This window comes from Fistularia commersonii, chromosome 16, assembly GCF_037954325.1.
Source record: "Fistularia commersonii isolate RoL2024-O1a breed Wild chromosome 16, RoL_Fcom_v1.0, whole genome shotgun sequence".
Taxonomy (NCBI): Eukaryota; Metazoa; Chordata; class Actinopteri; order Syngnathiformes; family Fistulariidae; genus Fistularia; species Fistularia commersonii.
Window position 1 is genome coordinate 17237934 of NC_141299.1, and position 27586 is coordinate 17265519.

Here is a 27586-nt window from a genome sequence, read left to right on the forward strand (position 1 = left end):
CACCACTCCACCCCCAGGTTGATGGACTGGTGGAAAGGTTCAATCATACTCTGAGGGAGCAGTTGTCCATACTGACGTCCGACCGCCAGCGAGACTGGGATCTGCACTTACCCCTTGTTTTGATGGCGTGCCGCACAGCGACCCAGGAGAACGTTGGGGTTTATGTTGATGCTTGTTTTCTGTGATTTTAGGGGTTTCTGGGAATTTTGTGAGTGTGGTTTGGGGTGCAATGAATTCTGTTTTTGTTTTGTTTTTTTTACCTGGGATTGAGGGGGAACTGTAAGTTGTATTGCATGCTTGTGTGGCGTGGCTGTGGCCAACAACAACTATCGCTCATTAAACAGACGTTTTACCATCACACGAGTGTTTCCCTGACTAAAACACTACAATATCTTCCTCGTCTGGCTTAGAAAACAAGTCCTTCATTATTGCAGCTACTTACAATAATAATAATGTTGCTTTGCAAAGTTTGCTGCAATTCTGCATTTGTAAAACATGGTGTAGAAAGGTATGGATATTATGACAGTGGTATATTCTAGTGTGTGAAAACGGCAGGGATGTTCACTGACCTGCTCATCAGTAATTCAGTCCGTCCGGCAGCGATCATCAATAATAAATGGCAGGTTGAACGAGGAGGAATATTTCAGATCGGTTTGCAGCGAAGCTCCTGATTGGTTGCGCAGACAATCAATCATCCGCCCACCTGTCACTCATTTCTACGTTAGCGCTGTAGTGTAGCTAAGCAGCTGTGAAGCGACTGAAATACCGGAAGTACTTTTTTCCTTCAAAATAAAACACATGAATGAAATGTAAATATACCAGACGAGTAAGATTCTTTGGCGGCCTTTTCGTGATTTTAACTTTAACTGAGATTTATTTAGATTAATAATTTTCAACATATTAACAATAGCCTTTTGAAATTCTCGTAATAGTTTAACGATACCTTTTAGCTGGAAGCATTAACCGGATCTTTACCTGCCTGTGTTTTTCAGCTTGACAGTAGTGTTGTTTCTGCGGGTGCTGGACGCGTTGGATAGCTGCCGGAAAGAAAATCAAAAAAGGTTTGATTTCATCCTATTTCATTCATTTTTATCCTCCGTATTTCTGAAAATCAACATAATTTTATGTGCTATTGAAATGCTGCAAGCAGCCTTGGAAAAAAAAGCAATTAACAGCGATAAATATGAACCAGGCGGTCTTATTTCAGATTAAAATGCATCCTCACTATGAGATGGTTTTATCAGAACGGCTGCTTTTCAGTGTGAAAAGCTGTTTTATATGTTGGTTTGAGGTCGAGTGGGGAAAACGTTAGAGGTGATGGTGGAGTGAATCTCTGGTGTGACTCAGGGCCCCGTCCTGCGGGAAAAGGCGTTTCACCGTCGGATCCAAATGGATCAGAAAAGCAAATTTAACCTTTTCTTTTGCATAGATTCATTCTGTCACACATATATTATCTTACACATGCAAATGCGCTGTACAGACATTCATTTTTTTTCATTGTGATTGTCAATCTCATAACACGGTCGTGGTGTTTTTGGCAATATTGCAATGTTGAGGGCATCTCCTCCATCGGATGGACAGAACTGAGCCATACGAGCGCAATTAGTCACGCTGGTTCGACCAATCAAAGCTCGACTGGTGCCATTTATATGCCAATGTATTTCCCATAATTACAACATCTATCTATCTGTCTATCTGTCTGTGTGTCTGTGTGTGTGTGTGTGTGTGTGTGTGTGTGTGTGTGTGTGTGTGTGTGTGTGTGTGTGTGTGTGTGTGTGTGTGTGTAAAGATAGACAGGACACCAGATTGGAGGAAAAAAATCAAAAATTTGTGTTTGAGTGTGAATTCATTGAAAGCCTCTGAAAAGATTAATAGTTATGCTTTTAATTCTTTGCTTATTGCTTATTTTTTTCCTAATGCACATTCATGTACGCAGAACTGTCTCGGAAAATTAGATTATTGTGATAAAGTTCTTTATCTTCTGTAATGCAATTACAAAAACAAAAATGTCAGACATTGTGGATTCATTACAAATACCTGATATATTGCAAGCCTTTTATTATTTTAATATTGCTGAACATGGCTTACATCTTAAGAAAACTCAAAAATCCTATCTCAAAACATTAGAATATCACAAAAAAGTAATTTTTTGTTTTTTTAATTGCATTACAGAAGATAAAGAACTTTATCACAATATTCTAATTTTCTGAGACAGTCCTGTAAGTGCAAAAATGATAAACTGTAGTTTATGCCAAGAAAGGATGCGGCTTTTACTATCTACCGCAACTCAAGCGCTGATTCAGCCATCTGATTAAAAACAATTAGGTTAAGTGCGACGCAGACCAGGAGGGTTTTAAATTCTCATTTAAATAAGTCTAAAGAAGTCTGCAGTTTGCATCTGCACTTTCTCTGCTGACAGGACTGAAACTGTCAGTCAGACCCGAAGGCAACGGAGGCACATCTGCTTATTTCCATCTCAGAACCCCCTCCTGCCTCCCCAATCCCTGTGATAAAAACCACAGCCGGCTACGACCAGATACCCTGAGTTAGTATTTCTTTTTGAGTCTTAATATCCGCAAGGCGAGGCCTGAAAATCTGCAAGAAATTCCCTAAAAATAAGTAAGATTTGGAGACAAAAATTCTATAATAATAATATGTTAACATATCGTTCAGCTGTAATTTTTAATGATTTAAAATGTAATCAACATTAAGAATACTAATTAATGTGGATATCATCTATGTTAAAAGGGGAAATACACAAATAAAGCTGAGACATCAAATGAAAAAGGCAAATATTCAAACAGTGAAGATTCCTAGATGTTTTAATAGATCATTTGATTTTTAATATTGGGGAAAAACTTGTATAGTGATAATAAAAATATTATATTAACATATCGTTCAGCCCTGAGTTTACTTGATCAAAATTAAGAATATGAATTATCATGGATAAAATCCATTTTAGAAATGGGAAATAAACAAATAAACATTAGACATCAAATGAAAAAGGCAAATATTCAAGCAGTGAAAATTCTTACATTTCTATATGGATCATTTGATTTTTAATATTCGGGAAAAAATGATATAATTATGGTAATATTATGTAAATATCGTTTATTCGAGTTACTTAATCAACATTAAGAATATGAAATAACATGGATAAAAATCCATTTTAAAAATGGGAAATAAACAAATAAACATGAGACATCAAATGAAAAAGGCAAATATTCAAGCAGTGAAAATTCTTACATTTCTATATGGATCATTTGATTTTTAATATTCGGGAAAAAATGATATAATTATGATAATATTATGTAAATATCGTTTATTCGAGTTACTTAATCAACATTAAGAATATGAAATAACATGGATAAAAATCCATTTTAAAAATGGGAAATAAACAAATAAACATGAGACATCAAATGAAAAAGGCAAATATTCAAACAGTGAAGATTCCTACGTTTCTATACAGATCCTTTGATTTTTGATATTGGGGAAAAACTTGTATAATAATATTATCTTGACATATCGTTCAGCCCTGAGTTAAATTAATCAACATTAAGAATATGAATTATCATGGATAAAAATCCATTTTAAAAATGGGAAATAAACAAATAGACATAAGACATCAAATGAAAAAGGCAAATATTCAAGCAGTGAAGATTCCTACATTTTTTTATAGATCATTTGTTTTTTATTTTGGGACAAAAATTCTATAATAATGTTATGTTAACATATTGTACAGCTGTAATTTATAATGATTTAAAATGTAATCAACAGTAAGAATATGAATTATCATGGATAAAAATCCATTTTAAAAATAAGAAATAAACAAATAAACATGAGACATCAAATGAAAAAGGCAAATATTCAAGCAGTGAAAATTCTTACATTTCTATATGGATCATTTGATCTTTAATATTGGGGAAAAAAATGATACAATTATGATAATATTATGTTAACATATCGTTCAGCCCTGAGTTACTTAATCAAAATTAAGAATATGAATTATCATGGATAAAATACATTTTAAAAATGGGAAATAAACAAATAAACATGAGACATCAAATGAAAAAGGCAACTATTCAAGCAGTGAAAATTCTTACATTTCTATATAGGTCATTTGATTTTTATTTTGGGACAAAAATTCTATAATGATAATATGTTAACCTTACGTACAGCTGTAATTTTGAATTATTTAAAATGTAATCAGCAGTAAGAATATGAATTATCATGGATAAAAATCCATTTTAAAAATAAGAAATAAACAAATAAACATGAGACATCAAATGAAAAAGGCAAATATTCAAGCAGTGAAAATTCCTACATTTCTATATGGATCATTTGATTTTTAATATTTGGGAAAAAAAATATGATAATATTATGTTAACATATCTTTCAGCGCTGAGTTACTTAATCAACATTAATAATATGAATTATCATGGATAAAAATCCATTTTAAAAATGGGAAATAAACAAATAGACATCAAATGAAAAAGGCAGATATTCAAGCAGTGAAGATTTCCTTATTTCTTTTTGACTGAGCTATTTCCATCCCCGTCCTGAATTCACCTGCAGCGACGGGAAGCGTCCCCCGCATCGTGACTGCTCGCCTCTCCGCTGCACTGTTTGCCGTGGCAAAGAAAAGGATGAAGAGATGCTATATTTAGCCGCCCTACTCCTCTCATCTGCATCCACGCGCTTCCTCGAAAAGGAGGCGTGCGATTGGCAGAGAGGGCGGGAAAAAAAAAGGAAAAGTGTGTGTGTGTGTGTGTGTGTGTGTTGGGGGGGGGGGGGGTCCTCAGGAAGCCTAGGAGGACTGTGGCTGCAGAGCACTGCAATCTGCAGGAGACATCTTCTCGGTCGGTGAAGGCTAAAGAACCGTGCGCCGCTTCTTTACGCATGATAACTTTATGGGAACCGCTGTCGTAACAATAAATGTCGAATAAATCAATTTCTCTCGGATGTCATCCGGTGCTCCGGAACAATAACCAGTGACGCTGATATGGGCGCCGCTGAAAAAAATAAAGCGAACGCTAAAATAACACTTCCTAGAATCTGAATGGATGAAATAGTCTTATGAAATACTTTGTTGTTTACAAAGTGGAATGTACTTAAAACACCAAAATGATCAATGGAAATGAAATGTATGAACCCGTGGATGTGAAAACACACTCCCGGCTGATCCAACGTTGATGTAACGTCCTTAAAACAAGTCCAAATCAATCCGTGGACACTTCGATTTCACACAAGTGCGATCGACTTGCAGTAACATTGTATTGTTTAATTGTTCCCTTTATTTTTGTGGAGCAAACTGGCGATTGATTCTTTTTAAAAATGGCTCCACGGCGTCAGACCCGAGACGTCAAGTCCCCTCCGACTTGAATGCTCACTATAAGCTGGAAAGTGAGTTTACATACGTCGTTTTGTGTCCGCGCTCGTCGCTCCGAAGCGGATTTCGTAAGAAGACATGATGATTTGCGTTTCTGTCTTGCTCTCTTCGCAAAGCAACTCTTGTTCTTAAAGTCGGCGACTCTTTAATCTCCTCCGGCGTGCACGGTGACGCTCGTGTCGGAGGTCACGTTATCACCTGCCTGCGGTTCGTCTCCCTGTCAGCTGAAGGGACGCCTGTTTCGCCTTCTTTTTTTTTTTTTTTCAGATTCCGACCCCGACCCGTTATCTCAGCAGCCTACGTGGAAAAAAGTCACAGGGGTCACAGGTCAAATGACCCCTGACCTTTAAACGAAAATAGCCATAACTCCCCCAACCGTATTGATTTTCTTTTTTTTTTTTTTTTTTTTATGGCACGGTCCAAGGGGCCGAGCATTCCAGCAAATTTTTGTTTTCTTCATTTTATTCTCCTGGCGTTTTTATATACTGCTCAAAAAAATAAAGGGAACACTTGAACAACACAATGTAACTCCAAGTCAATCACACTTGTGTGAAATCCTAGTGTCCACTCAGGAAGCAACACACATTCATTTTGACTTGTTTTAAGGACATTAAATCAAAGTTGGATCAGCCTGGAGTTTGTTTTTACACTTTAATTTGGAGTGTGATTCCTAATCCAGACCTCCATGGGTTGATACAATTGATTTCCATGGATCATTTTTGTGTGATTTTGTTGTCAGCACATTCAACTGTGTAAAGAGCAAAGTATTTCATAAGAACATTTCCTTCATTTAGATCTAGGATGTGTTTTTTAAGCGTTCCCTTTATTTTTTTGAGCAGTGTATTTAGAATGTTATCTCTCAGGCTCCTGAAAGAGCGAGTCTTTGCCAGGGTAGATGGAAACCTTGCCCCCCTCCATCAGTAACCTTCTCCTCAGAAAGGACGAGGGATGCGTTCCCTGCGGCGACAAATAAATACATGTCACCGAACGCGGCCTCTCCAGAGATAAGCTTCACAAATATCGATCTTTTTATCGCAGCATTATTATTCTCGTGAAAGATCTTTCTCCGCTCGCGGTACTTTCGGGGTTCTTTTTTTTTTTTTTAATTGTTAACGACTCTTGAATTCTGCATTGAATTCCAGGGAGGCGTCTATTTGTATTTTTATTTTTGTTTATATAAAAATGTGCTCACATTGCAAAATTTTACCGTGTCTTTAAAATAACAATTGAAAATCTTGAGTCTTGATTCTTGAGCGCGTAAATGATGGAGGGGAAGTCATTCACTGATTCGGCTCGCGAGCTGCAAAAAGAATTTAGAATAATTAAATTTATTTAAACGTCAAAGAAAGTGTTGCTAAATTCAGTTTTAAAGATGTATTTGTCTTTATTTTGATGCGGTAGCAGCCTATTTGTGTCACATCTGGTCCATCTGACTGCTCTGTCGTTTTAATTTTTTTAATTTTTACCACGTTGTCACGTTTATTGTTTTACTTTTATTCTTTCTTTTGAATTTGTATTTTAAGCAGAAGAAGAATAAGAAGAAACTTTTGAAGAAACTTTGTGTAAAGTTCTCCATCCATGGGTCAATGTGCGCGTTTGACTTATTTATTTTAAGACAATCAGACCTTTTAAATATATATATTGATATATATAATATTATACATATATATATATATATATATATATAGTATATATGGGCACACAGACTTATATAATCATATTTCATATTTAATTAACACTATGTATATATAATGCAAACTCTGTTTTACTGCATGCACAGCATGAGATGGATAAGTTACTAAGAACAAACTGATAATTTTGAAATTCTTTTTTTTTTTGGTAGTTTCTTGATTATTTTGATGTAATATTGTAATTTTCAGGGGAATTTTTGACATTACTATTAAACTGCTACAGATTTCCAATTATTTAGTTTAGTTTTTTTTTTTTTTTTTCACAAATTATTCAGGTGATTTTAAAACGTACAGTCGAAGCACTACTTCTTGTCTGACTAAGAAATGTCTGAAAATTTGAAGTGTTTATAAAAATGTTGGAAACGTCACATTCCGAGCACGCCGGTGCGTTTTATTGGCCAGCGCTTTGGGAAGTCCAGTGATGTAATTCCACAAATTATCAAATCAAGTTATTACATAGGTGGAGCCTCCTGTTTGCATGTCCTTGCAAGTTTCCTCGTGCAAAAGTGAACCCTGGTTAGATCCTTGCACGGCAGCTTTGCCGCCAATGGGGTGTGAATGCGCTAGAATATGTGATGAAATGAAAACGTATGCGTTTTTTTTCACGATGGCGGTCTGAAACACCACAACTCACCCCATTTCCTCCTCATCATCCAAGCAGAAGGAGTCCACCGCATCCTGCGGGCTGAGAGACTTTTGCATAATGAACATTTGTTAATGAGCGTGGGGTTTAGCGCAGCGGCTTCGGCCTGCCCGCTCGCTCCCGGATCAAACCAGCGTTGAGCGAAGGTTAAGCCAACTCCCGTCTCCTCGGATTATCTCCGAGACGCAGAGGGAAGGCCGCGGAAAAGCCCGGCGCTCCGAAACCCGCGACGAGCGCTTAAAACGGCCTACGTATGTGAGAGCGTTTGACAAGAGCTTTAAATAGTCACCGTTTTTTTTTAACCTTGTTTTACCAGCCTCTTGTCAGAAATTGTCAAAAAAATTGAAGCTGTTGAACCAACCCTGGCTCCCACATCCCGCTGTAGAGGAGAAAAATAATGTCAAATTGTCGTTCCGTCAGCCGCTCAGCTCGGAGTCGAGTACCGGTTTCCACACGAGTAACACGAGCGGTTTCCAATTAGCCGCACACCAAAAAGCGGTGTTGTGTTCAAGCGTGACCCCCTTCCTGCAGCCACGGTCACGCTGTCACACTATCCTTTCGTCGACAAACGATATCGTACAACCGACAGGCTCCTATCAAGCAAGCTGATTGGTCGGCTGCACTCCGTGTGCCACTGACAGTGGGTTTGTTGTGTGTCCAGCGGATCCGGACACCCATACTGACCTCCCTGGAGGTCCAAGATACACACTATTTGGCCAAAAGTATTTGCGTACCTGCCTTGACTCGCATATGAACTTCTGACATCCCATTCAATATGTCGTGGGTCCACCATTTGCAGCCGGAACAGCTTCAGCTCTTCTGGAAAGGCCGTCCACAAGGTTCAGGAGGGTGTTGATGGCAATTTTAGGTCCTCCAGAGGTCACATGCTGATGTTGGACAGGAAGCCCTGGCTCTCAGTCGCCGCTCTCTATGGGGTTGAGTTTGGGAATGTCTTTATGGAGCTTGCTTGGAAAGGGAAGGGTCCAGCTCCAAACTGTTACCGCAAATTTGGGAGCATGGAATTGTCCAAAATGTCTTGCGATGCTGAAGCTTTCAGAGTTCCTTTCGCTGGGACTAAAAGGGCAAGAACAAGCCGGCACCATCCCCCTTCCACCATCCCCCCTTCCAGCAAAGCCTCAACATCAGGACAAAGAAGCAAACAGGTATTGATGCATCTTTCAAGATGGCGGGCGGGAGGACGCTGGCGCGTTTGGCTGCCGCTTCCCGCTCTCCAAACAACCAACTAAACCAAAGACAAATCGCTCTATAGCTACCGTTACTGTTTCGGTTTCTCCACCAATCCACCTGGATCTCACAACCGTGACATCTCCCTGGGGCTGTATGTGTTCTGCTGCTGGACTTACCACCTGCCGGACGCTGGACTGGTTGAAGGGTGCAACCATCAGAACCATCGGGAGTAACCGCCACTGCTGCCTGGGTACGGCTCACCTGGACAATCCCCGGCAAGCTCCCGGTGTCGCTCCAAACCGCCAGGTGAAGCTAGCCGACCCGAGTAGGCTGGCTGGCTGGCTAGCCGGCTAGCCTCTCGAAACTCCGGATCCCGACGATTACCTGAGTACGCTGGCTGGCTAGCTAGCCAGCCACCTGAGCAGGCTGGCTGGCTAGCTAGCTGGCGACCTGAGCGAGCTGGCTGGGTAGCTAGCCTCTCGAAACTCTGGTTCCCAACGGCCACCTGAGCAGGCTGGCTGGCTAGATAGCCGGCGAGCTGAGCCAGCTGGCTGGCGAGCTAGCCTCTTGAAACTTCGCATCCCGACGGTGACCTGAGCAGGCTGGCTGGCGAGCTAGCCAGCGAGCTGAGCAGGCTGGCTGGCGAGCTAGCCTCTCAAAACTCAGCATCCCGACGGCGACCTGAGCAGGCTGACTGGCTAGCTAGCCGACTAGCCTCTCGAAACTCCGGATCTCGACGACGCCTAGCAAGACAGCATTTCCATCGGCCGAAACCTGCTTGCTCCTCCTGCTCCACCATCTCTCCCTCCACCAGCAACCATCTCCGACATCCAGCTCCGGCACTTGCCTCCTCACCGCTCGGCTATGAAACTCGGCTGCACACCGAAGCAGCTTCTCCAGCTTGTCCCTGGACTGTGCCATGAAAAGGCCTCTACAAATCTTATGTATTATTATTATTATCATCTCACTGTTGCCTTCGTCATTCAACCCGTAAGAACCGTCAACAAGGCCGCAGCCCTAAATCTTTCCTGGGATCCATCGCCGCTGGACGGCGTCCCTCACACAGGACGTCGGGGAAGGGTCGGCGCTCCTCCATTATTCAGGAGGCGTCGCTCTGTTCCTTCATGTAAGCCGATACGAGGGCGCAGTTGTTTTGTTTGTCCTTTATTCCCAGAGAGCTCTAGAGTTTCGCCGCAGTCACATTAAGATAACGGTCTAAATATAGAGCCGGTGGTCCGCCGAGAGTCTGAGCCATGTGAGCTGAAGTCTGGTCCTCCTCTGGAGATAGCAGCGTTTTTGTTTTTTTTTCTGTTTTTCCTCTGATGGTTTGAGTGTTTTCTCGCTGCACCAACTTTTGCAACAGATGAGGCTGATTGTTGCGGAAGGGTCGTCAGAGGTGACGGAAATGCAGCGGGTTGTGGGTGATGATGTTGAGATGGACGGCGGCAAGGGATAAGTTGGGTTCAACAAGATGGACCAAATACCGCAAGTGGATGATAAGACGCATCACCAAGCTTGTAAAAACCCAGTCTACCGTGGTTCTGACCAGTGTAGCTGCCTCTGAAAGTAATGTCAAGTCAGCGTGCAGTGGGGAATTGCCCCTTTTTGGGACTTTTTGGGACGATTTTCAATCTTGTATTTAGAGTTTTTCAGATTTTCAGGTTGTTTTTTTTTTTGCCCCAAAACAGGCGCTTCACTGCATCCCCCTTGGGTTCCAGGAGGGTTTGTACATACGCGCTTTCGACATCGCGTCACCTGCACAGGGTTGCACATACGTACGTGCTTTCGTCATCCGGGCGATGGTTAGAGAGGCTTCTCTCTTCATATTCAGAAATATCTGAAGGTAAACTGACATCTTCAATGTAGATAATTTCACCCGTGATCAATCTTACATGTACCTTCCTCGTAGCTAATGTAGCTCGACGGAACATCTTCGTGTTTATATCGACACCCATCGGTTGCAAGTTGTATCGCAATGCAAATGTAAATTGTGACAATTGTCTAGTCACCTGTTAAATGACCAGTTTAATGGGTCACCTTTGTTGTATTCCAAAAGTTGCCCCTTTTCATGAAGGCATCGTGCCGCGTTTGTAAGCACGAAGGCCTTTTCGTGGCAAAATTATGCTTTTAGGTTTCCTGTGCCGAGGATATAAAGTGGTATGTGAATGGGACCGGATTAAAAACATTCATGATGGTTAGAATTCTGTGCCATCCTAATGACGGGATTGTTCACTCATTGCCCAAACTGACCGATATGAAATAGTTTCTTTTACAACATAACCCAGTCTAAGAATCTCACAAGTAGCAGTGAAACAATACAAAGTGACAATGAAGGGCTGGAGGTCACAGCCGTCTCTGGAGAGAGGGAGGCGATTTTAACTGGTAAAATAAGAATTATTAGAAAAAAAAAAAAAAACACGAGAGATTACTACTTTAGCGGTTAGCGCTTCCGCCTCACAGCAACAAGGTCCAACCGTCCGATTCGGACACAGGAGGTTCATACCACACTCGAACGTATCCATCATCGAGATCGGGTATCCTTAAAGACGTCAACAGTCCCACGGTAACGTTTGGTACTCTTTAAATCAAAGTTTTCTTCACATCTGTCCACAGATGGCGTCGGCAACAGCAACCTATGGGCAGAAGGAGTCCTCGGACCAGAACTTCGACTACATGTTTAAGATTCTGATCATCGGCAACAGCAGCGTGGGCAAAACGTCCTTTTTATTCCGTTACGCTGACGACTCCTTCACGCCCGCTTTCGTCAGTACGGTGGGCATCGACTTCAAGGTGAAGACCATCTACAGGAACGACAAGAGGATCAAATTGCAGATCTGGGTAAGATATCTATCGAGTTTCACTGGGTAGGAATGAAGCGTGAGCGTGTTTTCTTGTCAGAGCAACAAGGAAGTTGGAGTAATAAGAATCCGAGGGAGTTTTATTGGAGTCAGAACTCCAGTTTCGGGTCGGCTTCATTGATCGGATGATATTACGTAGTCATAACTCACATCGATGCAACTCATCTGAACTTGCAATTGCCAGTTTTTACCAGTGGTTTGCCATCAGGGCCTGCAAGGCCTTCTCTGCTGGCCTGAAAAAATATCTGGAACACAGACTGATTTTAATTGTATTTCGTCCATGAATACTTATTAAATAATCCAAATATTCTGTGCGCTCCCTCTCATGTGTGTGACATGTATGTCTCCAGACATGTATGTTTATGAAATGCTTCCAGACATGTATGTTCATATTAAGGCATTTAACCAATCACATATAAGCCATTATTTGTTGCCAGATTAGGGTCAAAGTCAAAGAAATCTGCCTGTAGGCCTTCAGAACCAGATTCAATGGCGCTCTAGAAAAAAATAAGTGTTAACGAAACTGTTACTTCAACCAATCAGACTTTGAGTTGTGACACCAAGGCCTTCTAGAAGGCTACGGTAACGTCAGTGCATCACACGCCCTTTGATTGGATAATCAGAGAGTGTACTAGCCAGAACTAGCAGGCCATAGGGAGCTGCACAAACACAAATATAGTAGTGCTGATATATTAGCTAATTTGTCAACTGGTGATGGATGAAAGAAGAGAAAACTAGATGTGGTTGCAGATTTATTGTCAAGGCCATTTTCAAAAAAAGCTGGACGTCGTAATGAAAGGTCGGGCAATTCCGAAGCGATCGAATCCAGGAATGGGCTCCGGCCCGCCCATGACCCCGAGTGCAGGATAAGCAAGTTAGATAATGAATCAGCGAGTACTGTCTGCATTGCACTTCTGCGGTATCTCTTCACTTGATGATGCTTTTTCTGTGAACCCTCTGGAGAAAAGAGCCATTTCGTCTCGACCGACGGTTACGTGGCTTTGACATCAGGCATCCGGTTGCTTAGAAACCTTTTTATGTCAGATCATATCCTTTCACACGCCTTGCCTGTCCACGTAAAACCCGGACCCCTTTGGACGAGTCTCCGTTTACGAGCATTTAACACCCACATTTTCATCTAGTTTGGACAAAATCAGTTTGTTGATTGCGTCGCATTGCTTGCGTGTTGATTCCCGGGAAGAGGAAGCGACGAGCAGCAGAAAAGTAGACGTTGCGGATCATGACGAGCGTTTCCGTGCATCGTCGAAATCCCCTCCGATAGCGAGTGATGACTCTCCCAGTGCCGATCGTAAGGAGGCCGGAATGAACCAATCAGAGGATGACGGCGCGCTGCATTCCCCCTCCCCCACCGATAGCATCTTATTAGCCGCGCATGCAGTGCCCAACCCCCCACGCAGCCGCACCGATGACTCAAGCGAAACCGAAAGAACGCGTTTCACAAGAGGCGGTTAACCTTGTTTCATTTTGACGCTCGCCGTACGACCGCGTCGGCCTTTCGGTGAACCCGAGGCGTAGCGGCGTGCACGCGTGACCCCGGGGAACATGCTTCTTTTTGCCGTGCTGCTATAAAGCGTGTTTGTGGAGGTTCTCCGTCATCCACGTCTCGGTGGATTCTTGTGGAAATGTTCTGGTCTTGAGTTGCTTCACTTTTTAAGACGTTTCAAGGGGAGTTTCCGAATATGATATAATATATATATATACTGCTCAAAAAAAATAAAGGGAACATTCAAACAACACAATGTAACTCCAAGTCAGTCTCACTTGCATGAAATCAAACTGTCCACTTGTCCATTTTGACTTGTTTTAAAGACATTACGTCAACCTGGAGTGTGTTTTTACACTTTTATTTGGAGCCCAGGCCTCCATGGGTTCATACATTTCATTTCCATCGATCATTTTGGTTGGATTTTGTTGTCGGCACATTCAGCGATGTAAAGAACAAAGTATTTCATGAGAATATTTCATTCATTCACATCTAGGATGTGTTATTCTTAGTGTTCCCTTTATTTTTTGGAGCAGTGTATGGATCTCTGTAATCCATATATAAAAGAAAGACAATATTGATAAATAATGTTTCAGTAAATTGTATGTACTCGTACCAAGTACTAGTGATAATTTACTATATACTATTATACTATAACTGAAATGATCTGTATTGAGATGGGAAAAACTGTACATACAAAACATCTTTTATAGACATTCCCTTCAAAAATATCACTCGTTCAAGTTCCGTTAGAATAATGTGCCGACAAGGCGAGCGCAACAAATTCAGGAAATTTGTATTTTTACTTTTTAGTCGATTCTTTTTCAAAAGAAACTTCAGCAAAGGCGTTTCAGCCGTTCAGCAAAAGTGAAAAGTAGCCAAAGTCGTATCAGCCTGGACTGTCGGCTCATTCAACGACGTAAAGAACAAAGTATTTCATAAGAATATTTCATTTCATTCAGATCCAGGATGTGTTATTCTAGCCTTCCCTTTATTTTTTGAACAGTATATTTAGGCCGGTCCGATGGCTGTGGGGTTCCAAAGGATTTTAGAAATCCCTGGTTAGATTCTCGTCTCCAAGTGTTGTTGAGCAACACACTGAACCGCTGATGGACGGCAGCCGACTGCGCAATAATTCTTAAGTTATTATAACTGCGGGGGTTTCGGGCGGGTTTACGTTTCTTGTCGTGTGAACGGAAGGGCGGATCTGCAGAAACGAAGCGTAAGGGGGTCGTATCTGGAATGTGAAAAGGTAAAGGGAAACAAATGAGACAAAACCTGTTGGATCCCGTGAACCGACGCTCATCTTTAAGGGAAGAAATTCCAAAAAATAAAAATCCATTTGCCACGACAACAAGATTTGGAATAGAATTCGAGTGTGCGCAGAGTATTAGCTCTATAGTGTAGGTTTTTGTGTTTCGCGCCAAGCATGCACACACACACACACACACACACACACACACACAGCACAGAGCAGGAGATATGAAGTGCAGAGAACAAACCCTCAAGAGACAACATGGAAAAATATTTAGCAGGAACGATAAGAAAGGCGGTGAGTGATGAGCGAAAGTCACCCGAAAGCTAAGATGAGGAAATATGACGAAAAGAATTTAGCGCTTGGCTTCACTGTGATGACCACGAAGTTAATGGCGCTGATCAAGTTAAATTATTATTATTATTATTTTTATTTATTGATTTGATTTCATTTTATTTTGCGGGATCAAATGGTTCAGTCAAAAAATGTTTTTAGTTTAAATCAGGATTAGATTGTTTCAGGCAAATGGATGCACTTTAAATCTTTCCTGTTACAGACTTATAGTTATTTGTTGCAAGTTGATCCATTTTTTTTTCCTTTTTACCTTTTTTTCTTTTTCCTTTTTTCTGTTTTCTTTTCTTTAAGTGTCCTGAGTTAATGTAGCTGGTCAATTTGAATTTATCGTTATTTCTATTTATTGATTTTATTTTTATTATTTTTTTCAGTATCAAATGGTTCAGTCAAAAAATAGTTTAAATAAGGATTAAATTGTTTTAAATTTCAGGCAAATCGATGCGCTGTAATTTTTTTCTGTTACAGACTTATAGTTATTCTTTGATGCAATTTGATCAGTTTTTTCCTTTTCATTTTCTTTTCCTTTTTTCTTTTCTTTCAGTGTCCTGAGTTAATGTTGCTGATCAATTTGAATTTATCATTATTTTTATTTATTGATTTCATTTAATTTCATTTTTCAGTATCATACGGTTCAGTCAGTCAAAAAATGTTAATAGCGTAAATAAGTTGTTTTTTTTTTATTTCAGCAAATCGATGCACTTTAAATGTTTTCTGTTACACACTTAAAGGTTTTTTTTTGCTTCAAGTTGATCTATATTTATTTTCTTCAAGTTTAATTAGGATACAACATGATATAGAGGTTCACATAGACCAATTTCATAGACTAATGATACTATTTATAGTCACGTCGACGAGTGAATCCTTTAAAAAAGGATCTCATGTGTGAAAAATGTCATCTTTCGAACGTAATTCTGCGGCAAAATCAACATATTTCCAATGTAGAGCAAAAAAAGAGCACCTTCATGCAAATAAGATGCGTTTCATAAGTGCAATGTTTAATTGCAAAGCAAGATGTCGGTGTTTTTAAGTCAAATAACCCAAATGTAATATTAGTCATTATAAAAGGAGCTGACCTCTGAGAGCCGTGATGTTGGACCAGAGGGGTTGAAGACGTTCACCCCGGCCCAGATCCGGCCCGAAGGAGACCAAGAGGAACAGGCAAGGTCACCGGTTTGGCAGAGCGTGTCATGACGCCCGCCGGCACATTTGAAAAGCAACCGACATCGTTTTAACAAAGATTATCCTGTAAAACTGCTAGAATAACGCATAAAAAGTAAGTAATAATATGCCTCCGGTGTTTGTGAGATGTTTCAGGTACGAGCCAGTGAGAAATGAAAAAACAGATTAGAAAACTCATTAAAAAATAATGAGACAATTCATGTAAAACTGAATTATAAACAAGTGGGAGCGCTTGTAAACTGCCTATTGTGTGTGTAATATACATATTTTTATTATTTTCCAGTCCACATGTGTCAAACTCAAGGCCTGCGGGCAAAATGTGGCCCGCCACGAAAATAAGTCGGGGCGCTTGTTAACTGCCTGTGGTGTGTTTAAAATACATATTTTTATTATTTTCTTAATTTCCAAAATGGGTTGATGTAAGGGTCAGGAAAATGAATTGTTGAGGGGATTCTTGTTTATTCATTCTATATCTTATCTGTCTGTATTGTCACGTATTTATGGATGTGCTTGAGTCAACAAATTGAAATGAGGTGAACGAACAAAACTAAGCTAAACATTTTTCCACATTTGAGGCCATATTGTGGCGTGCAAGGCGGCTTTGGACGTTTTTATAACCAAGACAGTTTAGTATTGAAGCATTTGACCTTGTAGAACACGTGTCAAACTCAAGGCCCGCGGGCTAAATGTGGCCCGTCGTGTCATTTTATGTGGCCCGCAAGCCTAAAAAGTCTGATTGTCTGAAAATAAATAACTCAAACGTGCACGTTGACCATAAACGACATTTCCCATAATTCATGCCGATCTTGTTACCCGCCAAGTGACGGCATCCCGCCATTAGATCCCAGCGTATCCGCGCTTTTAACCCGTCAACAAGTAGAATTGAGAAATCCAAATGTCCAGGAAGAGAAAAGTTTCTGCAGATGGAAGGCTGTTCCAAGAAAGAAGGGAAGGCCAGTACGTGTTTGCGCTTCAAAGAAAAAGCAGTGTGTCTTTTGTGTTCGGAGGCAGCGTCGTTTGTCAAAGAGTCCAATCTACGACCAGACACGTGGCTAAGTATGCTAAAGTTAGCCTTCCGGGAAAACTACAAATTGTCCAAGAATTAAGAGGCAAACTCAATGAGTAAACATCATTTTTTTAACATCTAGTCCAGGGGTCGGCAACCCGCGGCTCCTCTTCCATCTTTACACTGCGGCTCCGAGTGGCTTGGGAAAATAAATTAGAAATATTCAATTGAAGTGTATTTTTTTCGTGTTAATTCCTTTTTTTTTACTTTTAGTTCTAAGTTGGAAGATTATTGTGATCTTGAAATATTAAATAAAATTATATTTATCATTTTTCTCCGCTCAAAATAACGTTGCAACGTCGTAAAGTCCAGATTTGCAGATGCTGTGCGCAGAAGTTCAGGAGCAGAAGTCCCATAAACCGGGTAAAAGAAATATTTATGAAGATATTTTGCAAATATTTATTTTTTATCGTTTACTGACACAGTGATTTCTTCCCGATTTATTTTTAAAATTCACATCAAGGCTCCGCTACACGCTCTGAAAGCCCAAAATGAGTTCATTACATAAATAAAATTTAATTTTCTCTGTAATACTTTGTGAATTTCAGAAGCAACACACCACACACTTGTTTATACAAAGTGTAAAGGTCATAAAAAGCAATATATGCAGTGGTACCTTTATTTTAGACGTCAAAAGGTAATTGCGGCTCCCAGTGTTTTCTTTTCCGAGGAAACCGGGTCCAAATGGCTCTTTGGGTGTTACGGGTTGCCGACCCCTGGTTTAGGCAAATACATATGTAACATTTTGGATTTGAATGAATCACACATTCAGAGTTATTTAACATTAAGGAGGAGTTCCACTTGTACTGTTAGCGTTACATGCGCTGACGTGGCCCTCGGTGAAAATGAGTTTGACCCCCTCTGGTGTAGAATATGTCTGTTGAAGTTGAAGTCATAAGATATTCCCCTGCAAGGTTATTTCATATTTGAAATTCACTCTCGCAGCTCTGTTCACGACAGTTAATCTTGTAATGACACTGTTTGATTTTTGATCTCCGACCCCAACGACCTTGCCGACGTATCAGATCGTGCGCCGTGACACTTCCCGGTCAGCTCTCACCTGCAGGGGAGCGCGTCGAAATTGTCGGATCGCTCGGCTAAATTTTATCATTGGCAATGCGCGCCTACATCACTCCGTTGGCTTGTACAATCTAAACCAGTGTTTCCCAAAGGCTGTGCAGCGGAACATTAGCGTGCCGTAGAAAAATGACCACTGTCACCGGATTGGTCCAAAAATTAGGACCCGCTGGCTCTGACCCAGATGAAGGCCCAAGTAGTGGTCAGGAGAAAGTGGAAAAGGTGAGCTCAAGACAATATGATTAAAATTACATCACGTTTGGATTCACTTTTACCGGGGAAACGCTGTCCGAGAGTGTCGCGGTTTCAAGCGGACGCCATCTCCGAATGTCTGCGGAGGTGCTCGGTCATCCAGGTCACGGGGAATTCTGGTTAAAATCTTCTCGTCTTGGCAAGCTGACTTCTTCACTCGAAGACGTTTCAAAACTCCCAAAAGGTCGCTAGAACCGAAGAAGCCTCTGGGATGAGGGCTGAAACGTCTTGGAGTGAAGAAGTTAAAGCCGGATTGCCGAGACAAGAAGCCGTCTCCAAACTAAACACCGTTCACTTCGAGAAGAAAACAGTTGTTGCAGAAAACCACCAAGACGAGCGAGAAAGCTCTGAAAGCTCGCTAGCTAAAGTTGCTGAACTCATGGCTGAATCCAAACAGAATACCACCGTCCTGGAGAATCGTCGTAGAAGACATGCTGGTCCCTGGCGCCGTTAAAGAAACGTCCCAACGCTACAGTTTCATTCAAAACGGTTTTGACGTATGATTTTCCCGTGTAAAATACGTCCCGTGGCTCAAAAAAGGTCGGAAAACATTGACGGAAACACTTGAAAAATAACACGGCTTATCCAACCAGCTTTTTCTTTTTTTGTCTGTTTTTATGTAGGACACCGCAGGCCAGGAGCGTTACCGCACCATCACCACGGCTTACTACCGGGGAGCCATGGGGTTCATCCTCATGTACGACATCACCAACGAGGACTCCTTCAACGCTGTCCAGGACTGGTACGTGACGGCAAACAGTTGAGGATATCAACATCGGATATCAACAGCAGAGCGTGAAGCGATGAAGTGCGTTGTCGTGTTGTCGCCCTTTTGCCTGATGGGTTTGCTGGTTTCCAGGTCAACACAGATTAAGACGTACTCGTGGGACAACGCCCAAGTGCTGTTGGTCGGAAACAAGTGCGACATGGACGACGAGCGTATGGTGAGTGCGGACAGAGGCCGGCAGCTCTCCGAACATCTCGGTGAGTCAACGCTTCGCCCGATGCGCTCATAAGTCATGCGTTTTTTTGTTTTTGTTTACACCGGCGACACGATCCACCAAACGACCGACTCGGACTTTACCCGTCGTCTTGTGACAATTCGGGTCATTGTGGGAGCTGTGAAATGCTAACACCTTGCTAGGTTTGACAAGATTGGGGGGAAAATGGCAGCTATTTTGACAGACATTAGCTGTTTTCGGGCTGCTGAGTTCTAAGAAAGGCATTCTCACGAGCACCAAGGCTCTTCATCGCTTCAACTTTATCGCAAGAAAACAGCAGAAACACAATTGTTTTGTTTTTTTTTCAATCGTCCGAAGGAAGTCTCGCGGTAATTGGCGTCGCTTATGAGTTCCACCGATTACAAAGCAGCTACATCATATTATTTCCTAAACTTTTTCCTGCGAGGGCTAAATAACTTCTCCCTTCTCAGTTTGTAACACAAAAAAAACTGTGACGATCGCAGAGGTGTCGAAACGTAAACATTTATTGTTTTCCAGAAAGCCACACATAAATTTCATCAAAATGAACCCTTTCTGGGATCTTGACAGGAAAAAAAAAATCTGAAAATAAATAATAACATCATTAATGAAATAAATAACACTTTTTATGAAATAACTAATAACTAAATAACGCTTTTCAGGTTTTTCACAGAAAAACAGACTTCCTTGTAGAAACAATAGTTTGCAGCTCTCATATCAAATTCACTATGAAACCCAACTGATACCAACACCTACCGAGTTAAATCCACCTACCAGGTTAAACACCCTGCATTCGGAATCTATTTATAATCTTTTCGCCATTATTCCGTGTTATTTGACAGGTGTGTGTCCAGGATTTTTTTTTTGTTGCTTATCTGGGCTTTCAGATGAGGCCCAGACTGCAGAAGGGTGGGATAGAATGTTGCGTTCTATGCATGTACAAGTCACGATTAAAAAAAAAATCGTGGAAAAAAAAATCATAATGTAGTTAGTAGTTTAGGGACCACTGGTTTAAATGGTTTAAGGAACTGAGTTCCACGGTTCCTGGTTCCTCCACAGAGAAAACGTCCTGCAAAAAGCTCCTAACGGTGTCGTGACCTTTTGTATGCTAATTTGTATGCTAATGCTAATCCGCGTCTCCGTCGTCGGATTCGAATTATTTCCATTAAACCCTCCCGTCTCTGTCTTGCGCTCCTCTCCTCTCCCGACCAGGATTCGAGTTCTTCGAGGCCAGCGCCAAAGACAACATCAACGTGAAGCAGACCTTCGAGCGTCTGGTCGACATCATCTGCGAAAAGATGTCGGAGAGCCTGGACGCCGGGGATCCCGCCGTCACGGGGGCCAAACAGGGGCCGCAGCTGACAGAGCAACCCGCTCCGCCTCACCAGGACTGCGCATGTTAGACCCGAACCGCCCTCCTCCCCGACCCGACCCGTCCCGCCGCTCCCCCGACCTTGTATCCGTCATTCTTTCCCCCGCCCTCCTTTCGCCAGAGGGACTTCGGGTCCGTCACCTATTTGGCTCACTCTCCTGCTACTTCCTATCTCAGTAGGGAACGGCGGTTGATGGTCACAAGAACCAGGCGGAGAAGAATCTGAAACGGCGCCGTTCGGGTTCTCGAGGCGTTCCCGCGCCGCGACCCCGTCATTCCCCCCCCTCCCCCCGTTCCTCAGCATGTTTTACGAGAAGGAGTTCCAGTGCCATTCGAATCCTTCCGATGTTTACAGCGGTTTAGTTTCAAGTCGGTCTTGAAAAAGATGTCAAACTTGGATCCGGCGACCGAGAAGTCAACGGTGAAATTGTATAGTTTCCCACAAATGAAGCGTCCGGCTTAAACGCGTCCCATTCCCTCGTGTTATGATTCTTATTTAGTCGGTCCTTCGCGGATTCAGCAGAGATTCAAATCGATGCATCCGTCCCAGTTGTTGTCTCACTCGGTAGAATATTGATATTGCAACTATCAATACCTAAGCCTCTGTGTTTGGCCTTTTTTATGCTTTTGCATTACTTCAGGAAAGTTTGTATTATCATTTATGATATTATGATTATTATTATTATTATTGGTGTGGCCCTTTTATTCTCTTCATTAACACAGGGTGGGGAAGATATGAACAAGATATATAGGAAAAAAAAAAAGAGAGATTTATTATATTGATTTTAAATGTATATACGATTATTGTGCAAAATATAATATATACAGGTATGCATTTCTGGAGATGAACTTTAAAAGGTATGACATTCTATGAGAATAATATCAAATATATGAGGTTTGTGTCATGTGGTTTGTTTGGACGATGCGTGGAATTGTTTACACTCGCCTCGTTTCCCTCCCGTCGGTTTTTGTCTCCCGCTGAGATTTCGCAAAATCTGAGATTTCCAACGTCCCGCTATGAAGAACGCAGCGGAGCCGCCACCCTCCCCCCGAGTCCAGACCTTTCGCTTTGTGTGTGTGTGTGTGTGTGTGTGTGTGTGTGTGTGTGTGTGTGTGTGTGTGTGAGTGAGTCAACGTTTGGAAAAAAACCCACACGGTGTGATCTTTAGCACTGCCGCTGCTAAAGTGTTAACATTTCAATATGAGATGATGCTTGCTGGGAGAACAAACAAACAAACAAAAAAAGAAAAACAGCATCGCGCTCGCGACATACGTTAAAGAAACAAAAAGGCAAATCAAAACTAACCGAAAAGCATGCGTCGCTAGGAAGTGCGACTGATTTGGTCACATAGAAACAAACCATATTTGACTGGGGTCGCAGAAGCCTCCTGCACGGTGAACACCCAGGGTTACATGTCCATAAGATCATCACGAAGCCGGGAGCTGATTTTTTTTAATTAACTTTTTTTTTTTTTTTTGTGATGTCCTGCCTCTGTCCGAAGATCCAGGAAAGAGCGTCGAGGTTCGAGATCGTCGAGATAGTAAAAATCATCATTTGAGTGTGTCAGTGGATCCGAGTCACCGATATTTAATTTCATATTTGTGTCACATGCATTTAAACCCCTAAATGCAGCCTGTGATCGAGGCATAGTCTTGCACCAAAGTCGTGACGTTTCTTACCAGATATGAGGGATGGATTATTTGCACGATAATGATTAAAAAAAGGAAAAAAACAAACTAACCATGAAGACTGTTTTCCTCTCTGCGGGGTCTTTCCTGAACTTTAAGCTGACACGTCTTCCTCTCGATACAAACCAGATCTGTTAAAGTTGGTCCTACTTGTCTGTTATTGAGTAAGGCTTGCAAAACAAACAAAAAAAAAAAGCAAAAGAAAACTAGAGAGGCTGGTTTAAAACCTGAGCTGCGTATGTTGTACTTTATCTGCGTCGATCCGAAGGCCTGCTTGTGAATGATTGTGACCTTCAGTCACGGAGCAATACACACTGCAGTATTTACACAAATAGAAATCCGCCATTCAGCTCGGTAGATGTTGCCCACCTTACATTTTCTACTAGCACGCGATGACATGTACTTTATTCGGTCTTGTATCACTGCCTCTATAAATCCTCCTCAGTTCGGACCATCGAGGTGAGAGACTTTGCTGTGGGTGTTTTTATCTGTACTTTGTGGTAAAACAGTAAAAAGGAAAGTTGCTTACATCGAGTTCCCTGTATTTATTCCTTGCTTTGTCACAGCAAAATCATATCTATCTTTTGGGATGAGATTTCTGAAACTTTTTATCCTAAACACTTCAAAATGTGGATGTTTGAAGTTTGTCTTCCCTTACAGAGCTTCAATCTCTGCAGATTCCGCCCTTGCAAATGAAAATCCACCCAGTGTTAAGTGTTTTCTATCCAGCTGAACATTCATTCATTCATTCATTCATTCGGTATCGAAACTACTATATCCTGCACGCAGGGTCATGGCTGTGTAATTGCGTGGCAGTCGCACACAGGGCCACATATGGAGATGTAAAAACATTCACTCCATCATCCGGACACGCAACATTCATTCGCTCATTTACACATCATTTAAACATGCAACCATTCATTCACCCATTCACACATCATATAGAGACGCAACCATTCATTTACACATCATTTAAACATGCAACCATTCATTCACCCATTCACACATTATTTAAACATGCAACCATTCATTTACACATCATTTAAACATGCAGCCATTCATTTATTCATTCACACATCATTTAAACATGCAACCATTCATTCACCCATTCACACATTATTTAAACATGCAACCATTCATTTACACATCATATAAACATGCAACCATTCATTCACCCATTCACACATCATATAGAGACGCAACCATTCATTTACACATCATTTAAACATGCAACAATTCATTTGCTCATTCACTCATTTAAACATGCAACCATTCATTCACCCATTCACTCATCGTAGACACTCAACCATTCATTCATACAATTATTTAAACATGCAACCATTCACTCTCTCACACATCATTTAGACATGCAACCATTCATTTATTCGTTCACACATCAGTTAGCAAAATGCAACCAGTCACTGATTCACACATCATTTAAATATACAACCATTCATTTACTCATTCACTCATCATTTAGCAAAATGCAACCATTCATTCACACATCATATTGACACGCAACCATTCATTCACCCATTCACACATAATGTAGACACGCAACCACTCACTCACACATCATTTAGACATGCAACCATTCCTTTACTCATTCATACATCATTTAGCAAAATGCAACCATTCACTCATTCACACATCATTTAAACACACAACCATTTATTCACCCTTTCACACATTATATAGACATGCAACCATTCATTCACACAATTATTTAAACATGCAACCATTCACTCACTCACTCACTCACACATGATTTAGACACGCAACCATTCATTCACCCGTTCACACATCTTATATAAACCAGCAGCTATTTATACACTCATTCACACATCACATAGGCTCAAGCACTAATTCATTCAGTCCTTCACATATCATTTCGAGCCATACAACCATTCATTCGCACATCACATAGGAACTTGTAACCATTCACTCCCTCATCCACACATCATTTAGAGACATGCAACCATTCGTTCTCTCATCATATATGGACTTGCAACCATTCATTCACTAATTCATATAATTTAGACACTCAAGCCTTAATTCACTCATTCACACATTATATAGGCTCATGCTACAGTTCATTCACTCCTTTGCATATCATATGGAAACTTGCAACCATCCGCTCTACAATTCCTATATCATTTTGAGGCATACAATATAATTTATGCATGCAACCATTCACATTCATTCACTCATACATCACATAGACTTGCAACCATTTTCCCTTTCCTTCACATGTATTTAGAGACATGCAACCCTTCATTCACTCATTCATACTTCTGGGCATTTTAGAGTGTCATAAAAATCACCACATGGTTTTGGACTGTGATTGAAGTCATAGTTCATCATATTTTATTCAAGGTCATAAAACAATACAACACAGGTTCATAAATATATATATATATACATATATATATATACATGTTCATGAAAAAGATATACCAACTGTGTGTAATTTTGCAGACCAGCAGCAGAGGGAGCAGGACGCTGCAGGTGGAGCCAATGCAGCAGTTTGAGAAGCCGCATCCTCCCATCAGACAAGACAATCCAAACAAAATGAGGTTAAGATGGAAAACAACGTTCGAGAGAAATCTGGAGCGGCATTCGGTAAAATCACACTTGAAGTCGTGCCGCCGGTAAAACCTCGGTTCACTTTTCCAGCGACGCCTGTTGCAGGAGCTGCGCCCGCGTCCAACCCGGTTTTGTCGATCGGTACGAACGGAGATATCTCTTCACGCCAGAGCGCCGGGATGAACTAGACGAGTTTGGTCAAAGGCTAAATGTTTAGCGGCGGGCCCGAGTTCACCAACTTCAGCTACATTTGCAGTTTGAGATCGGATAAAGAGGACAAGCTTGGGGGACGTGAACATCGGAAACGGCTGATGTCAAAGGTCAGCCCTTCCTCGCATCACGAAACTTCAGGCAAACGCTTCCCGGAGGTAAACGGTGTTTATTGCGCGTCCCAGACTGAAGTCTTTATTCAGGCTTGAATTTTTTGTTTTTAAAAAAAGGGGCTGTTCTTTCTCATTTTTAAAAGTCATGAATGTTTTGTTTTTCATCCAACAGTCAAAAATTAGTGTCGGGCTACAGTATGCTCGCCTTTTTTCTTTTTGTCTTCGTTTTAAATATATACTGCTCCAAAAGAAAAAGAAAATAAAGGGAATACATTTGAGTTCCATTCATCATTTCGATGTGATGTTGTTGTCAGAAGAAGAAAAGCTTCCACTCGTTCAGATCTAGGATGCGTTATTTTGGAGTTCCTGAGCAGCGCATATAAATGTAGACATAGAAGTCCTGCAGACGCTTCCACGCAGATCACGCCGGTTCCTCAGTGCACCTGGACTTCGTGGGGCAGCAGCTGACAGCCGCTGCTGACGTGGGTGAGCACCTTCTGCTTGAGCTGCGCCACCTGCTCCCGCAGCAGGCTGGCCGTGGAGGCCAGGTCGGTGTTCTGGTTCTTCAGGGTCTTCACCTTGTCCTCCAGCCTGGAGATCCGCTCCAGCTTGCGCCGGCGGCACTTGGACGCGGCGATCCGGTTGCGGAGCCTCTTCCGCTCGGCCTTGATGCGCTCCTGCGAGTCGGTGTCCCCCGCGGGGGACGGCGGCGGGCTCTCCCCGAAGCTCTGCACGTCCGGCACCGTCTGCGGTTCCTCCTTCGCCGGCTGCGGCTCCCCGGCTCCCCCGAAGTGATGCGCCGGCGGCGGCGGCGGCGGCGGGAAAGGCACCGTGTCCGTGGAGTAGTTCACGGTGGTCCCCAGCGGCCCGCCGCCGTAGCTGTTGAGATTGGTGTACACCGGCAGGTCCGGCGGGGGCCCCGCCAGGTTGGCCCCCAGGTCCGGCCCGCCTCCGCTCAGCTGGTTCTGCTTGTGCAGATCCTCCAGCGCCTTCACGAAACCCTCCGCGAACTCCTGCTCGTCCGTCACCGTCTTCGGGTACTGGAAGTGGGAGCCGCCGGTCGGCGTGGTGGTCACCGTGCCGTTGGACTGGATGATGAGGCGCTCCAGCTCCGGGGAAGCCAGCTTGAGGAGCCCCAGATCCGGAGAAGCCAGCTTCAGGGGCTCCAGCTCCGGGGAGGAAGCCGGCTTGAGGAGTCCCAGATCCGGGGAAGCCAGCTTCAGGGGCTCCGGGGAGGAAGCCAGCTTCAGGAGCCCCAACTCCGGGGAGGAAGCCGGCTTGAGGAGCCCCGGGGAGCCCAGCTTGAGGAGCCCCAGCTCCGGGGAGCCCAGGAGCCTCTCCGCGTCCGCGTCGTCCTTCCTCATCATTATTCCGCGTCACAGCGGAGCCGCTGCCATAACCGCAGCAAAAAATAAAAATAAAATTAAAAAAACACACCTTCTATCCGATCGATATGATATCGGTGAGGTCCTATCCGGGATCGATATCGACGAGCCGACGTCAGACAAGATGTCGAAGGGGGAGCATCCGGCTCGCGCACGGCGTCTGACAGGAAGGCACGCGCCCACGCCGAGCCTTTTCTAAGCTCGCGCCTCGTATTATGTCACAGCTATGCGCGCGCATTGGACGAGAACGTGATGCCTTTTCGGAATGCATGCACGCACACACGCACACACACAAACACATCATCATCATCATCATCATCATCATCATCATGTGCGTGTGTGTGTGTGTGTGTGTGACTGAGAGAGAGAGAGTACATGGATACACACACATAGATAGCTACACACACATACACACATACACACACACACACACACACACACACACACTTGTCATCATCATCTATTCCATTCATTCTTTTATTCGTTCGTTATGTTGCTTTTCTTGCACTCAAGGTTGCTGTGTGTGTATGTGTGTGCGTGTGTCGTGTGCGTGTGTCGTGTGCGTGTGTGCGTGTCGTGTGCGTGTGTGCGTGCGTGTGTGCGTGGGTGCGTGTGAATATGTGTGACAGAGGGAGAGAGAGAGAGAGAGAGAGTGCATGGATACACACACATAGGTAGGTACATACATACACCCCCACACACACACACACACACACACACACACACACAGACAAATACATACATACACACACACACTCATCATCGTCATCATCATTTATTCCATTCAGTCTTTTA

General features: G+C 42.4%; 2 protein-coding genes across 2 annotated transcripts; one reads left to right on the forward strand and one right to left on the reverse strand.

Moving 5' to 3' along the window:
* Positions 1-987: 987 nt before the first annotated feature.
* Positions 988-22059, forward strand: rab3ab (RAB3A, member RAS oncogene family, b). Its single transcript, XM_086161802.1, has 5 exons — positions 988-1061; positions 11525-11749; positions 19080-19198; positions 19316-19440; positions 20649-22059. The coding sequence occupies exons 2-5, from the start codon at positions 11525-11527 to the stop codon at positions 20837-20839; spliced, it is 660 nt and encodes a 219-aa protein (XP_086017928.1). The 5' UTR covers positions 988-1061; the 3' UTR covers positions 20840-22059.
* A 2782-nt stretch (positions 22060-24841) lies between these two features.
* On the reverse strand, positions 24842-26940 carry LOC147226121 (transcription factor JunD-like). Its single transcript, XM_086161800.1, has one exon. The coding sequence runs from the start codon at positions 26771-26773 to the stop codon at positions 25841-25843; it is 933 nt and encodes a 310-aa protein (XP_086017926.1). The 5' UTR covers positions 26774-26940; the 3' UTR covers positions 24842-25840.
* Between the last annotated feature and the right edge of the window lie 646 nt (positions 26941-27586).

Bases quoted from the DNA above. Each gene is read 5' to 3' on its own strand.
- rab3ab (XM_086161802.1), top strand. From the start codon at position 11,525: ATGGCGTCGGCAACAGCAACCTATGGGCAGAAGGAGTCCTCGGACCAG. The intron at 11,750-19,079 runs GTAAGATATCTA...GTTTTTATGTAG, and splicing joins GGATCAAATTGCAGATCTGG to GACACCGCAGGCCAGGAGCG. The intron at 19,199-19,315 runs GTACGTGACGGC...GCTGGTTTCCAG, and splicing joins TTCAACGCTGTCCAGGACTG to GTCAACACAGATTAAGACGT.
- LOC147226121 (XM_086161800.1), bottom strand. From the start codon at position 26,773: ATGATGAGGAAGGACGACGCGGACGCGGAGAGGCTCCTGGGCTCCCCG.